Source organism: Cryptomeria japonica, chromosome 1 (assembly GCF_030272615.1).
Source record: "Cryptomeria japonica chromosome 1, Sugi_1.0, whole genome shotgun sequence".
NCBI classification, from domain to species: Eukaryota; Viridiplantae; Streptophyta; class Pinopsida; order Cupressales; family Cupressaceae; genus Cryptomeria; species Cryptomeria japonica.
Window position 1 is genome coordinate 325,277,948 of NC_081405.1, and position 15,179 is coordinate 325,293,126.

The following is a 15,179-nucleotide window of genomic DNA, read 5'->3' on the forward strand; positions in this document are numbered from 1 at the left end:
TTCTCATTTTGTGTGTTTTGATCTTTCTACATGCCCTAGGTTTTCAAAACCCTGGAGTTCTGGGCTTGGTAGTCCTCTTCATCTCAAAACCCCGGAACCTCGGAGTCCCAAGGTTGATCTTTTTGGGTTGTGCTTTTACCTCGGAACACCTTTTGACCCATGAATGAACTACCCCCAACCTCAAGACCCCGAAACCCCTGAGTTCTGAAGTTCTTTTAGGCCACTGTTATAACCTCAGAACCTCGGAGCCCTAGAGTTCCAAAACATCATTTTTTGGCACTCAATAAACTACCCTGGGACCTCGGAACCCCGAAGTCCCGAGTTGACTTGTTTTATCCACCCCGGAACCTCAGAGTTCCGAATTTTCTTAATCCTTTGCGGCCATGTTGTTTCCAACCTGGAATCCCAGAGTTCCAGACCATCTTTTGGGTCGTCATTTAAACCACCTTGGGACTTCGAAAACCCAAAGTCCCAAATGGGCCATGTTAACTGGTCAACCCCGGAACCCCAGAGTTCCGACCTTTATTGTTCCATGTTTGTCTACCCTGGAACCCTAGAGTTCTGAAGTCAGTTGTTATAGAAGGCGTTACCCACCCCAGAACCCTAGAATTCTTGAGTCCCGAAGTGGGCGATATTATTGATATATTTTTTATGCGATAGGCTAATTTGTGAATCCTTATCGCAAATCAGAGAAATTAGATGGACCCAACCTCCAGTAAGAGAGGCAAGGAATTGGACAAACTCCTTGTAACCACGAAGTACCACTACCAAGGGCAAGTTTATGTTTCAAAACTGGATGATCAAATTAGATGGGTAGTTGACACAAAAGTGGGACATGTGGAGTTGGAGGATATTAGAACTCAATTGGATGAACCAAGGCTAGAGGCTCCTTATAGGAGAATCAAGAGGTCAGGACTGGTAGAAGCAATTGTTTTCCCTCAATCTGTTTAAGCCCCGGAGTTCATGATGACCATAGCACAATTTTACAACGCGGACACAAGAAAATGCATTGATGCCCAAGGAAAGACAATGATTGATCTATCTACTGATATCCTCAGATTTGTGTTTGGTATCCCTACAAGGGATGAAGTGCTCCCGTCCACATAGGAAGAAGCCACCGAAGTATGGGATAGGGATATTGCTTCAAGAAAAAGACATATGAATGAGAATTGGCTAGAGGAAGAGAGGAAGAGAGGGCTAAAGGCCACAAATATTTTGAGGGTTGATTTCAGGGAGCCTCAACCGAATCTATTTATCATGCTGAGCAAGGCCTTTGGCAAACCTAATTGCCAACACTTCCATCCTTGGATGTTTCATTTCATGACTACTATTCTGATAGGGAAAAAATATTTTGATTGGGCTCAAATCTTATCAGATAATATACATAAGCAGTTGATTAATGTACACAGACTCAAGAAATTCTTCTTTACCTCATATGTTATCTGGGTAATTGCCCGAGTAGGTAAATTTCCAGGGCTATTTATAGAGGATCAACTTGGTGATGAGGAAGGATAGAAGAAGGTGTGGGAGTATTACACTCAGCTCCCTCTAGGCAATGCAAAGACTCATTTCAAAAGAATAAACGATGCCTTCCTTTTCCCTATTATAATCGAACTCACAAGTGATACAGGCTACAAGATAAGCCCAGTAGCAATGGCCATAATCAAGGAATGGGCATGTTGGTTCATTCAGAACCAACGTTCCACACATATCAGGGTCAGTGGATTCACAGGGAACCCTATGCTATTACCTAGATACTGCAATGACCGAATAATACTCCTGGAATATGTCAGGCAGATGTTGGGGTTACAATCTCTATTGTCTTCAAAACATAAGGCAGGTGTGGATTTTTTCAGTTTCTATTGGTTACTTTTCCTGTTCTAAGATTCAGGTGGCCAAGACGACGGAGCAAGAACTTCAAGATTTAAACAAAAGAATTCAATTATGCTCGAGAGTACTATGACCCATACAAAAAACTGAAGCAAATAATGCCAAAGGCATATGAGGGGCATAAGCCAAGGTTGGAGGATTTTTGGGCTAACCTCCAAGATAGTTTTGAAGTCAGAGAGAAAAATTATTCTAGACTCTATGTGCCACATATAAGAAATTTTGAAATAGAAACTAATCTTCCTAAAGAATTGAGGGACAATGGCGAATTACTAGACCCAACATATAAAGAGCAGGAATTTGATAAGAAGCCTCTCTCTCCAATAGGATGATCAGGACAAGAGGAGGTAGACATAGATTCTGTAAGCCAAAATGTTATAGAGAGGACCAGACAATGGTTGAGTTTGAGGGTTAGACCAAGCACCTCAAAAGGGAAGCAAAAGGAATCAACCTCTGGTGTTCCTCAGTCGGGCTCGTAAAGAGTATGCCCATAGGACAAGGTCTAGCTCCAAAAAGAATACGTCCACGGACCTAGAAGAGGCTGCCCAACCTGAATAAAGTACTGAGGAACTCCTCAAGCAAGTCAAGGAGCAAATGAAGAAGGTCAAAATTTTGAAGAAGGTTGCCGATTTTGGAGTAAGAGAAGGGTTAGGAGTTGTGCCATTGGCAGAGGCACATCCTGTTAGGACGACAATTGGGAAAATGTCAAGAGAGGGCACTCAGGAGGAAGATGAACAAGGGAAAGCTGATGAAAGTCCACGACCTCCTCCTGATAGGACAAGTGCATCTACTTAGCCCCTGCCAACAACAACCACACAGGCTCCAATTTTGACGTCAACCACTATAACCCCTTTGCCAACACCACCTGGTATTTTTGTAACAACATTACCTCCAATAACCACAGTATTAACTCCCACTGTAGAAAAGGTAATCATTCACAACATTGAGTCAGATTCTAACCAGGAGGAAGATCAACCAGTGGTGCAATCGGTGCAGAAGAAGGCTAAGAAGAAAGAAAAGAAGTCTTTCGGGTTTGAGAAGCAGGCACCGGGGGATCCCATGGACGTCGATAAGAAAGATTTGCCAGGGAAGCTATCGGTTGGGAAAGAAGAAGAATTGAATAAGCCCAAGGATGAGGAAGATGAAAGATTAGTCTTAACTCCAAAAGACCAAGAAGATTTACTAAAAGAGATAGCTGCTGGAGGAAGGATGGAGTAAATAGATAAAGGTGATAGGGAGTTTGAAAAAGAGGTGAGTGATAGGTTAAGAGGGCTACATAGGAAACAATAGTTAAATATTGATGCCACTCTCCAAACTGCCCAAATTCAACCTGGTACATCAACCCGAGATGTTCAAATCTAGGAGCAAGAAGAAGAGGAGAAAGACAAAGTAGAAGAGCAGTCAAAGGTAGACATGGTGATTGTCAACATCGTGCCACATGAAGGTGAAAAGGATAAGGATGTGCTATAATGGCTAAACTTCACCTTTGAGAAGAAGAAGAAAGTAGTGCTACCAAAGGTTACACTACAACATGCCATCATTGAAGAACCACATAAAACAAAGAAGGCAAAGATAGTGCATCATTTGTCAAGGACAGGTTCTGGTGAAGTGATTGTTGATGTAGCAGTTCCAACACGAGCTGAAGGTCAAGACTCCTCAAAATACCAGGTGTCACAGGTCAAATTGGGTAAACAGACCAAGTGGGGAGAGCTAGATACATTGGAACTTGCTACTAGTGCCATCAGGGACCGAGTAGAAAAGGAGCACATCTCCCACTTAGAGGTCAAGGCACAACAAGAACAATATAAGTAGCTATTGGTAGAGATGGGTAAGCCCCTAGATACATGTATAGATGACAACCTACCTTCAACCTCATCACTCCTAAAAGGAGATATATAAGCATTGGTTGAAGTAAGACATGTGGCAACTACAACAAAGGCATGGGCATAAACAAATGCCTCTAAAATTAGATTATTTTTGCAAAACACCATGAGAGAATATGAAAAGGCGATGCGGGTTGGAGGAGCATTAGCTTCATGTTCTCAGCAGTGGGAGTAAAAGCTCAACTTTTTTGGCAAACAATTTCAAGTTTTGAATAAAGTTTTGGATCTTGGGGAAGAGGTTATAATGAGAGAAGACCTCTTAGGCAGAGATAGTTGTAAAATTTTGCAATCCTACATATACATTTGGAGTTGAAGATTGAAATGCTTCAACAATATGGGAAGGATATAACAGGTATTCGGTCTCCCCTTCTTGGTGTAATAAAGAAGTATGATAAGTTTATAGAGAAGTTGTTAGGAGTTTTTGGGCTTGGTATAACTAGTGTTGGATATATGGAGGAAGACAATATACTCCGTCAATGGGATGCATATGAGGCACATTATTTTGTAGCTTCTGCTTGGTTTAATGTTGCGTTAATGGACAGGTATACATATTTGATAACTCAGTGTCAACAAGACGTAGGGATAATAAAAAAGTTGGAAGGTAGAAGAAAGAATGCGGGGGATATTTTGAAGAAGTACAAGTTTAGAATCAAACATGTTGTTGACCCTCGTGCGGAAGTGGTTGCATGCATCATTAGCAATTATAGGAGCTATAAAAAGAAGTAAAGAATAAAAAGGTAGTTGCTAATGATAACATCATATTTTTTTTTGGAATTTTGCATGACACCAGAGCTGGGACTTCGACTGTTGCTTCAGCATGTACATGGATTATGGAATGGATTTTGCATGATTACGAAATGTTAGCTCATGCAACACCGTTTTCGTAGTACTCTCCCAGTCCCAGTTTCATAATAGTTAACTAGAGTCTAAGATAGAGACTTGCATGTCAACTGCGACTCCTTGCTTTTTAGTTCTTAATTTAGATAGATTTATTTCCTAGAAAGTAGGACAAGAAACTCTATAAATTGGAGAGTTTGATTCATTTGTAGGGGTCCACAAATTGATTATTTGAGACCCACTTAAAGATTTTAGATTATTTTATGCAGATTGTTATGAATTATAATATTATCGTGATACATTCTTTGAAGTTAATACAAAAAGCAGCTTATAGATTGCTTGATCTATGCGTATGTGCTATTAATTTGTTCTTTGCAGTCTGGTAATGTTTGTTGTTTGAAATCAACAACTTGTCATGGTCTTATGTTTATTGCTTTATGAATCATATTGCACACATAAGTGGTGTATGAGAATTACTGGGATAGACGATATTGTGGTAATATTCTTGCCATGAATTTGTGAGGTTGCTGACTTTGCAGGTTTATCAAAGGTCTGTTACTGAATACTGGTTTAAATAATATTGATGATTTTTGGATTGCAGGGTACTAATTGAGTAGTTCATTAAGTTGTGGTTGCATTAGTTTCATTGTTATTTTCTTGTTCCCTTGATCATCCTTTGCAGTTTATTTCAAAAGAGTTTTAAATCATAAAATACAAAAAAAAGTGAAGTTATTGGAAGTTATTGGGATTCGTTTAACCAGTAAGCCCCTTAATAGGTACATCCGCATCAACCATTGAGTTGCCCATCACCATCGAGACCCAACTATAGAGACGTTGGAGTAGTTAGTTTCTTGAAACTTATTGCTTTTTAGGAGAGGTGGCAAGTGGTCACATAAACTACTTGACTGTTGACGAGTGTGTCAAAACACCCGTTAACAGGTCAATGGACATGAAATGTGAGCAAAATGATGCCATGGGATAGGAAAAGAGGTCAACATGATGCGATCAAACCATAAATTGGGAGAAAATGATGCCATAAAGATAGGTATTGGGAGAAAATAACATTACAAAATCAAAATGGGAGCAAATTGACCTCATCGAGACAGGTTTTGGGACGAATTGATGTCACAAGATCAAAATGGGGATAAAATGACATTAATGTGATAGATTTTAGGACAAATTGATACTATATAATTAAAATGGGGAGAAAATGATATCAACTAGACATAAAAATGGAAAAGAAGTGAGATAAGATCGATAAATAGTAAAGGCTATACACACAAAAGGTTAAAAATAGGAGACATAGGCATTGACCATTTTTTAGTGTCTATAGAAAGTAGTTGGGCATAATATGCCAACACAAACAATATTATGAGAGATCGATGAAGAAGGAAGATTCATATTGGAGCTATAGCTCATTCTTCAAAGTAAGGACAAGAAAACCACTAAGTATCTCATATAATGGAAGAAGTTTCTAGTTGAAGATGTCACATGGGAGGATGAAGAGTTCATTCCAAAGCATCTACACCCAATTAAGTCATACTTATGGTTATGCATAGGGAGGCATAGGGTTATGTGTAGTCAGCTTATGGTTACTGTAACTCTTAATTAAGTCATATTATCATTATTACAATGTTATTTAGCTATTTAGGTCGCCCTAGGGTTTATATTTGGTTTTTAAAGTTGACTTGGGTGATATCTTAGACATAAGCAGGGTTTATATAGGAGGTGGTATGTATTGATTGATCATTGGATTGCGAATTGTGCTCTCATTGGATATATTTGGAGGTTTGCCCCCTCAAAGTGGTTTGTTATTCTAAGGTATTATAAAGTATTTACAACGTATTTCCTATTATATATTCTTTTGTGCAAGTTAGTTCATTGCAACGTCTTTGTGCCTCTCACAATTAAGTTTTTGTGTAATAAAATAAACAATAACTAACAAGGATAGCATTGAGTCGATCACTAAAACTTCTTGTTAATGTCCAATGCAATTAATGAGTGACTAAGACGAAGATGTCCCTGGAGTATGTCTTGACAATGGATATCAATTGCTATTTGTTGAGGGATGTTGATGTTTGATGGTAAATGATGACGAGTGACAACTGATTCTTATAAAACCATAAATTCTTTTGATGCTTAGCTAAAATGTGCTTTTGATGACCATTATATTATATAAGAGCATGGTAAGAAGACATCTTTAAGTACACAACCCAAAATTTTAATGATTCAAACTTTTTGGCATCCTTATTGCTTAGTAATAGTTAGAAATTGAGATTGCTAGTCATAAAATATAATAATTTGAATTTAAAAATTTAAAAATTGAGGCACTCAATCACACTTAAGATCTTATCTAAAAGACAAACTTGTAATTACAATCTTGTCAAGACAAACAAATTGATAGAAACCAAACTATGAACAAAATGAAGTGACACCACTAAATACTAAATTGAACTTATAATGACAAATAAACCCAAATAATCAAATTATATAAAATTATAGATCAAATATAATAACCCCAAAATAGGTGAAAACAAAAGGAAGCGTAAAACCTTCTCCTCTACAATTATAGAGGAATATGAATGAATCTATATATTAGAAAGCCTTACCACTAGGCATGAAACTCGTGAGTCCTATGGCATTGGATCCCGTTGACTGGCCTAGCCCCTAACGAACTGCAGACATAATTCAGAGTTTCTCCAAGCTGTCGGTCACATGTGGCGCTCCCGATCTGACCATGGGCAGCGCTCGGCGTAGGTCTTAACCGTGAATGGTGGAAAATAATTTGAGCAGGTGATCCTGTGAAAAGCGCTTATTTGGTCCTGTCCTCTCCCGCCACAAAACCCCATAAAAAGAAAATAAAAAACTAAAACTACAAAACAAATAATGTGCCGTATTGCACATTTATGCACAGCTGTATAGGCAACCTACTGCAACTTCTTAGAGTCTGCAAAGGTATGTTGAGCATTTTTTTTTTCCTGTCATGTTTATCTTACAATCTGTCATCGAACGTTAATTACAGTCAGGAACTCAGTATTCTAGGCATTCCATTTCTGTCGAGGGTTTCAAACATTTTGTTTCATTCATTCTGCGTCACTTGACGGGAACGTAATGCCTTCCTGCATTGGATTCTGTTCCAGATCGCTAAAGCTTGCTTGCCTGCCTCTTGCGCGTTCGCATTTATGTGCGCGTCACTAGAGAGCGATATGTAGTTTGAACTGGCATTTGTTGTTCGCTGCCTTCTATAGTTTCCGCTACCGTCAATAGACACAAGTTGTGTTTTCGTTCGTTTCTTTGCCTTCCTTGCTTGGCAGAATCAGGTCGCCTCCAGACGTCCGTATAAACCTGGTCAGCTCATTTGTAGCTTTGATTAAAAGTTCTGTCAGTTGACGCTGACGATTTTGTCGGAATGTTGTCATAATCATCGTGCTGCTTGCTATCAAATTTCATGTAATGTGCGTTTAGATCTCAGCCGCATTTCCCTTATCTGACGATTTCCAACATTTAACGTTCATTTGAGCTAGGGACACCTATGCTATAACATCTCGGCCATTTATGTCTGTTATTTAACATAATCTAGTACCTGATATACAATAGTACTGGAGATTCGTGAAAATTCGTTTGCATTTCTGGTCCCATCACTATTTCAGTCTGGTTAAACGTTATATAAATTTTTACATCAAGTCTTTATTAATATTTGTGCATATCTCAAATTTAACAAAAAATCTAAGTAATAATTTGTCATTAGTAACAATCTTGTAGGGCAATCATTAATCCTGCAGAGTTTCTGTACTCTTGCAGATTCATTTGTTTTAACGGCTGTAGAAACGAAATTGAACAGAAGGGAAGCTGAATGGACCAGGTCAGTAATTTATTTAGTTCCTTATGCTTATTTGTTTGAAGTATAAAGCAGGACAATCCTCTTTTATCTTTGATGTATCTTTAAAAAATTGAATTCATGTCAATGGCCTCAAAGTTTCGAACAGATATTAAATCGAAGCGTGAACCCTCTCATGATTTCTTATCTTATTCAAATGTGAGGACAGTGGTTGCGTGTCTTGGCTTTAGATTCTCAGGCATCAGAGCTTTGAAATCTATTGCCTCATGTTTCTGTTTCGTTTTGAGCTTTTAGATGCTTTGTATTTTTTGTTCTGTTTCAGTTTCGAATCGCTTTACTGGAGAGGTAATAGGCATTCTCATTGTTATGCACTTTCGGGCTTATGAATTTTTCCTCAGTTTCTTTGGCCTTTTCTGGTCGCTCATGGACATCAATTTAAATTAAATCAAGTTAAAAGTTAAGCTTATTTGGCGGCAACAATCTTCTTTACTGTTCACTAAATCTGTAACAGGTTACAAATACCGTGTTTATTATTCTATATTTAATTTGCAAGATAGTTTCTCGAAGCTTTACTGTATTACTAAAAGGTTAAAGTGATGTCAATGACCTAATATACATGCCAATACAAAACCTATTATAATTTCTTCTTGACTATGAATGCAAGAACAGAAGTTGTGTTGGCTTATGTTTCTAGACATTGCAGCTTTGAGAATTATTGCTTCTTATTCATGTTTTTAAGAGCTTTTTGCTGGTCTCAGTTTCATTGTTCTTTACCGCAGATGCATCAGGTGCTTCCATTTTTATGTTTTTTTTGATTATGAATTTATCTTCAGATCGATAAGCCATTCTTGGTCACTCATGGATGCCAATATTAATTTAATTTAAGTAATTAAATTTATGCTTATTTACTCTGTTATTAAACAGCCACGATCTTCTTTTAGTTCACTATATCTGTAACATGTTAAAGCCACTGTGTTTACTACCGAAAACTTAATTTGCATTCTACTTCATCTTTTAATGTTGTTACAATTCTTTATTTCACACAGTGTGGTATCTATTTTGTTAGTTGATTTTGAGATTTTATTTCTCTGGTAAAATTTCAATTATTTTGCCTTTGGGAAATTTATTTTATGTTGTTTGTTACTGTTTTCTTTCAGTATGAGAAGGTTGAGAAGATAGGAGAAGGAACATATGGTGTTGTCTACAAGGCTCGCGATAAAATTACAAATGAGACCATAGCTCTGAAAAAGATTCGCCTGGAGCAAGAAGATGAGGGTGTTCCTAGTACTGCAATACGTGAAATCTCACTCCTTAAAGAAATGCAACATGGAAACATTGTCAGGTTTGACAGTCAACTGTTATTGCTAGATTGCCTGTAGCATAATATTGTCCATTTTGGTCTTAGCATTGTGCTAATTGAACCTATGACCTCTTGTTGGCACTTGCTACTGGCTAATCGTAAGACCTAACATGCTTATTTAACTCTATGTCAGAATTGCACAGCTGCAAGGTCAGCTTCTTTAGTTATTTATGCCTGCCATGATGTATAAGTGTGCCTCATTGTTGGCATTATTAGTATGTTGTCTGTTTTTCAATTAAAAACTCTTCAAAAGGTTTATTTATGATTCTCCTTTTTATATCGTATTCCGACTTCTGTGCCATGAATTATGCTTGCAAAATCTTTGATATTATTTAATGTCTGTTCAGCATTGTAGGCCTCTAAGCTGATATCAGCTACATTTTATGAGTCCGCATTACTACCAGTAAAGCCAAAAAGTCACGTTACAAAGTCAAATCTCTCTACAGGCATCTGTTTTTTATTAATGAAGGTTTTCATTGAAAATTTTGTACTGAACTCGGTGCTTTTGGTGCATTCTCTTGCCTACTATTTCCTTTTTAAGCTTTACCGAGAGGGTACAATGGTTAATATTCCAAGGGCATTGTATCTTATATTCAGTTTCATGAGTATGTAGAATTTTCAAGGCAGTACAGGGCTGTAGATTTGTTGTATTCTCATGGCAGTGGCATTGTATTCAGACAAAGGCCATTTGCCTAGATCTGAGACAGTGCAGCTTTAGGCCATTTCTAGAAGCGGATTGATTCTTAATGCCTCTTTTATGGCTGGTTAGTTAGTTGATTCTGTTGAATTGATATTTTAAAAAAAAAAAAAAAAAACTATGCCTGGTAAACTTTTTAGCGTGACTGGTGACGCTGGCATGACACGCCCTCCGGCTCCACGTGAACGCTTTTGACCTGGAGCTATGAACCAGTGAGGCCACAAACGGGGGACCTCATCCCCACACTTCACTTGTTCAAATCCGCGAGCACAACGACCCAGCGAAGGCACAAGGCCTTGCGAGCACAGTGGCCCAGCAGGGATTTGAACCTTGGTGGCCGCTTCACCAACGAAGTGTTTTAACCGCGACACTACATGTCTGAAGATTATGTACTATCTATAGAATGTACTATCTAAATAATAAATTGTGAATTTTTATTATGATCTGTTGTGATATTTTAAGATTATGTACTATCTATAGAATGAATCAAGGTTTATGGAAAAACTCGGCTTTGTAATGGAAGGGGCAAACATTAGATTATAAAGGCATTAAAAGATAATATGCTATTCTTAGAATAAGTGAACCGAAAATACTATATTAAAAAGCTCATAAATAAAATCTTTTAGTTCTAAAGTTACCTGATTTTGGTAGGAGAACGAATGGAATGTGTATCAATAGTTGCAGTGACAATGCTGATTCGTGTCCCAAGAAAATTACAGTTCTGTCTTGAATTTCATAATTGTAAAAGGCAGCTCATTAATTTCTTTGAGACAGCATATGTTGGCTTTTCAATCCTAGTAAATGCTACAATATGCTCATGTCAACGTCATTGTATACTGCTGCTGATTGATTTCAGGAAATTTCATCCTTGAACAATGCCCAGTACATTAGATCTGAGACACTGCAGCTTCCTGTCGTTTCTAGACATGCTGATTGATTTTGTTATCTTTTATAATGATCTGCTTCATAGTGGATTTTGTTGAAGTCATATCAGTAAATGCTATTGAGTCTACCAATAGAATGCAAAATTTAGTGCTCAGAATTCAATGATATTTGAAGATCATGTTTTAAATATTTCTAGAATGAATCAAGTGATCTGGTAAATCTGAGTTTTGCATTAAAAGGGGTATTGTATAGCAGAAATAAAATAATCTGGGCAAGAAGCCAACAAAATAAACCAAGAACAATTGAGGGGTAAAATATTTGGTCTACTAGCTACACTTCAAGTTGGCAGTGACTAATGTTAATGGACTACGAGTAAAAATTGAATGTACTGTAAACAGTACTGAGACAGCCCTCAGTAAATTCTAAGAGACTCATGATACATTTCAACCTCTCCAATGCTAGTAGGAAAGTGATTTTCATTGACCTGACTGCATGTGGAATTTTTCCTATGCTTCATTCAATGGGACCCACAACCAGCATAATTTGGTAAAATAAATTTTAACATAACTCTGGGATGTATTATGGATGAAGGCATGGATAAATTATATGGCAAACTGAGGCCAGTATGAGTAATAGTCACTGACATTTTAAAGAGACACAAGGGACATCATTAGACAAGAGTCTGCATCTGTTCTTCAGAATGTTAGTAGTATTTTACATAGATCAATCTCATTAAGGAAGAGCTTTAAGTTTGTCAAAGATTGAACAATAGACCTGATATAGGAGATTACAAGATGATTAAGGAATGCATATATTATCTTGAACAAAGAAGAATATTACAAGAACTATTGGATGGAACTTTTGTCAATTAAGAACTCCAGATAAAATAACTGCTACATACTGAATACTGTTGTGACTTGCGAGGAAGGTAACTAAGGCTATTATTGCTGCATCACCTACACTCGAAGTAGTGTGATCATGCTTGTAAACAATCAGCAATTGGGAGAACATGAAATTTTAGTACTGTTAGGTTTTCACAGTAAATCATGTTTGTGTTTGAACGTTTTGGATGAAAGCTGCATATGCTTTTTTACCATCAACATTTTGGATCAAACTCCACGATTCGTTTGTCTCTATCATCCTAGCTCTAAGGATGGATTACAGACTGTGATCCAAAACTTCAAGGTTAAAAAAGCAACTACAATTTTCTTTGGTAAGCATCAAAAACAAACATGAAATCTGCTCGAGCAAAAATATTTGGGGGAAAATGAGAAAAACAATGTATAGAATGCTGAATGAGAGACTTGATGTTTCCGCAGTCCATAATAATGAGAAATATGTTTTCTGTGTAAAAACTATGTAGGAGAAGGTTAACATCCTGATGATGGGTCACTTGAGTGACCTGAATTGAAGATGGTAAAATTCTCATTCACACAGATTTTACACAGAAAATATATTACTTCAATTTAAATGTTATTAATTTTTCTACTAAATATCCTTGATCAACTAGAACTTCCTTCATAGAGAATTTCATTTGAGTTGTAGTTGATTAAGGTCAGCGAGTCAAAACTGATCCACAATCTACAAAAATTGTTTTGATTCACATGGCCATAAAAAGGATTTTTTCCAATGTTTCCTGGGGATGTATGGCCAAGACACCATTTCCTTACTGTTGACATCAGGGTGTCTGCTTATGTCTGTACTATTTAAACAGCAAAAGAAAAAAGAAAATCTTCTAATAAAAAATGTGGAAGACTTAAGGTGAGAGTAGAGTAAAAGAATGAGAAATTTAGGTAGCTTTCCAGATTTAACAAAACCTAAATTGATAGCACTCACCTGCTGTAGTTTGTCAAATGTGATTCCAGTCTGTTCCCATGGGAACTGGGAAGACTTACTCCTCAGGCAAATTCCAGATGAACCGAAATACATTCACCAACAAAATATAAACATCAACTTCTTGGATATTATTTCGTTATACAAAAGCAGTAACACAAACAAGAGGGCACCCACTGTTTAGAAGCAAGGAATAAAACACTGCCGTTAAGGGTAGTTGGGGACCTGTTGAATGTAAAGATTTGATTATAAAGGATGTCTTCAGTGTATCTAAATTTTTTGCTAATGCTCTATGGTATATCAATCAATATCACAATGTTTTACGACCAAACATTTGACTACTCACTTTCGGTCCAGTGCAATGATATACTTTTATAATCATTGAGGTTGTTTTGGCACTCTTCTAATCTATTGGCTAAGTAATGCTAGCTTTTGTTCCATCATTAGCAATTCCATATACAAACTTATGCCAAGCAAGTTAAATTCACTGACATCATAGTTGAATCTGTTTTAGACTGGCATTGACTTAGACACCTATGCAGTTGCTCCCTGTCAATTATAGAAAAGTTTAAACATTACTAAGAGTTAGACTTTGTATGGAATGATGTTTATATTTTAAGTGCATATATTTAATTGCTCATTTTTAAAAAAATTTATCTTCTTTTTGTTTTTAAGTTGTTTCTTTAGATATATTAAATTTATTCGTATTTTAAAAATTCAAATTTTAATTTTAATATACTATCTTAATCAGTCTCCTCTCTTCTCCCTGCCCTCACCATTCCCCTGCTGCCTTTAAAATCTGTAATTTTTTCAATCCCTGAAATCCTGTTTTCTCATCTCCCATCCCTGAAACTCAGAGAAACACTGGTTATTTTTTTCCATTTTGAGGGTGTTTTGCTGTTATGCCCCAAAGTTAAGAGGAGATTGATCTCAAACGTGGAAGTCTTTCCCTAATATCCACATCACTATCCAATACAATAATTACTGTCTTTCACGAGATTCACAATGTACACAATGAGAATCTTGTAGAAGGATCATCTGAAGGAAAAGAAATCACATCTAGCAATTAATCTCTATAGAATTGGCTGTAACATGAGATAAAATTATAAACCACTAGTTGGAGGTCACTGTATTTTACTATAAATTGTTGGCTAATATTCTAGAAGATTATTTCTAGGACCTCAAAATGATGGAGCATCAAGTAACCATTACATGATATTCAAGAGAATTTTCAAAGTTAGGCTGCTCATAGGAATATTCCTTCCTATTTCATGCTTGATATGTATACTGATGAATTCAACTGTCAAAGCTTTAAGCCTGCCATGTTCAGTGAGTTGATTTGGCAAATAGATGATTATGTAAATGGTGCTAGAAATCACCTTAAAAAATGAACCGTGATGGTTAAGAAGTGGTCATGAAGAACTAGCAATAGGTGAGGAAACTGCCAAAAGTCAAGAACAGCAAAAGGTTTCCACAGTGACTGTTATTGCTATGTTATGAAGCATCTGATGCAAGTCTATGGGAGTAAGATGTAAAGCTGTAGGGGCAAAATACATGATAGCTTAAAAGAAACAGCATTTGTTTCTGCCATGCAGAAAACAATTTTGCTTTGCTACCTGATCGTTTTCCATTGTTTGCCATTTGTCCTCTATTTTGGGATTTCTCTCATCTCTTTGAAAATATTATGTTTTACATCTGGATTATGCCGGATGTTGCAATATACAAAGTATCAACTATCTGGCATGGCTAGCTTTAAGTCTAGCTCACCTTTGACAAAAACTTCCTGTATGTTCTACGTGCTTGAGTTACATTTTACATGGCTGTATAACCTGTTCAAATGCCTGTTATCTGTTTTCGTAATGTTGACTTCTCTAGTGGTACATGGAATGTTACTCTTGCTGTAAATTGGCCACTTTAGGCCCTAGATGGGTTGTTGTCATTTTGCAATGGTTCATATTA

At 36.9% G+C, this 15,179-nt stretch overlaps 1 protein-coding gene across 3 annotated transcripts in view; it reads left to right on the top strand.

Annotated features, from left to right (window-relative positions):
• Positions 1–7,262: 7,262 nt before the first annotated feature.
• Positions 7,263–15,179, top strand: part of LOC131073156 (cell division control protein 2 homolog) — a 33,638-nt gene continuing 25,721 nt past the window's right edge. The window contains exons 1-3 of one of the 3 annotated variants that reach the window (XM_058009543.2): positions 7,263–7,562; positions 8,409–8,469; positions 9,603–9,787. In XM_058009543.2, the coding sequence (XP_057865526.1) occupies positions 8,461–8,469; positions 9,603–9,787 (194 nt within the window). In that variant the 5' untranslated portion in view covers positions 7,263–7,562; positions 8,409–8,460. Of the gene's footprint in view, positions 7,563–7,747; positions 8,063–8,408; positions 8,470–9,602; positions 9,788–15,179 lie in introns of those variants that run through there. The other 2 variants (XM_058009544.2, XM_058009545.2) reach the window with 2 other exon arrangements.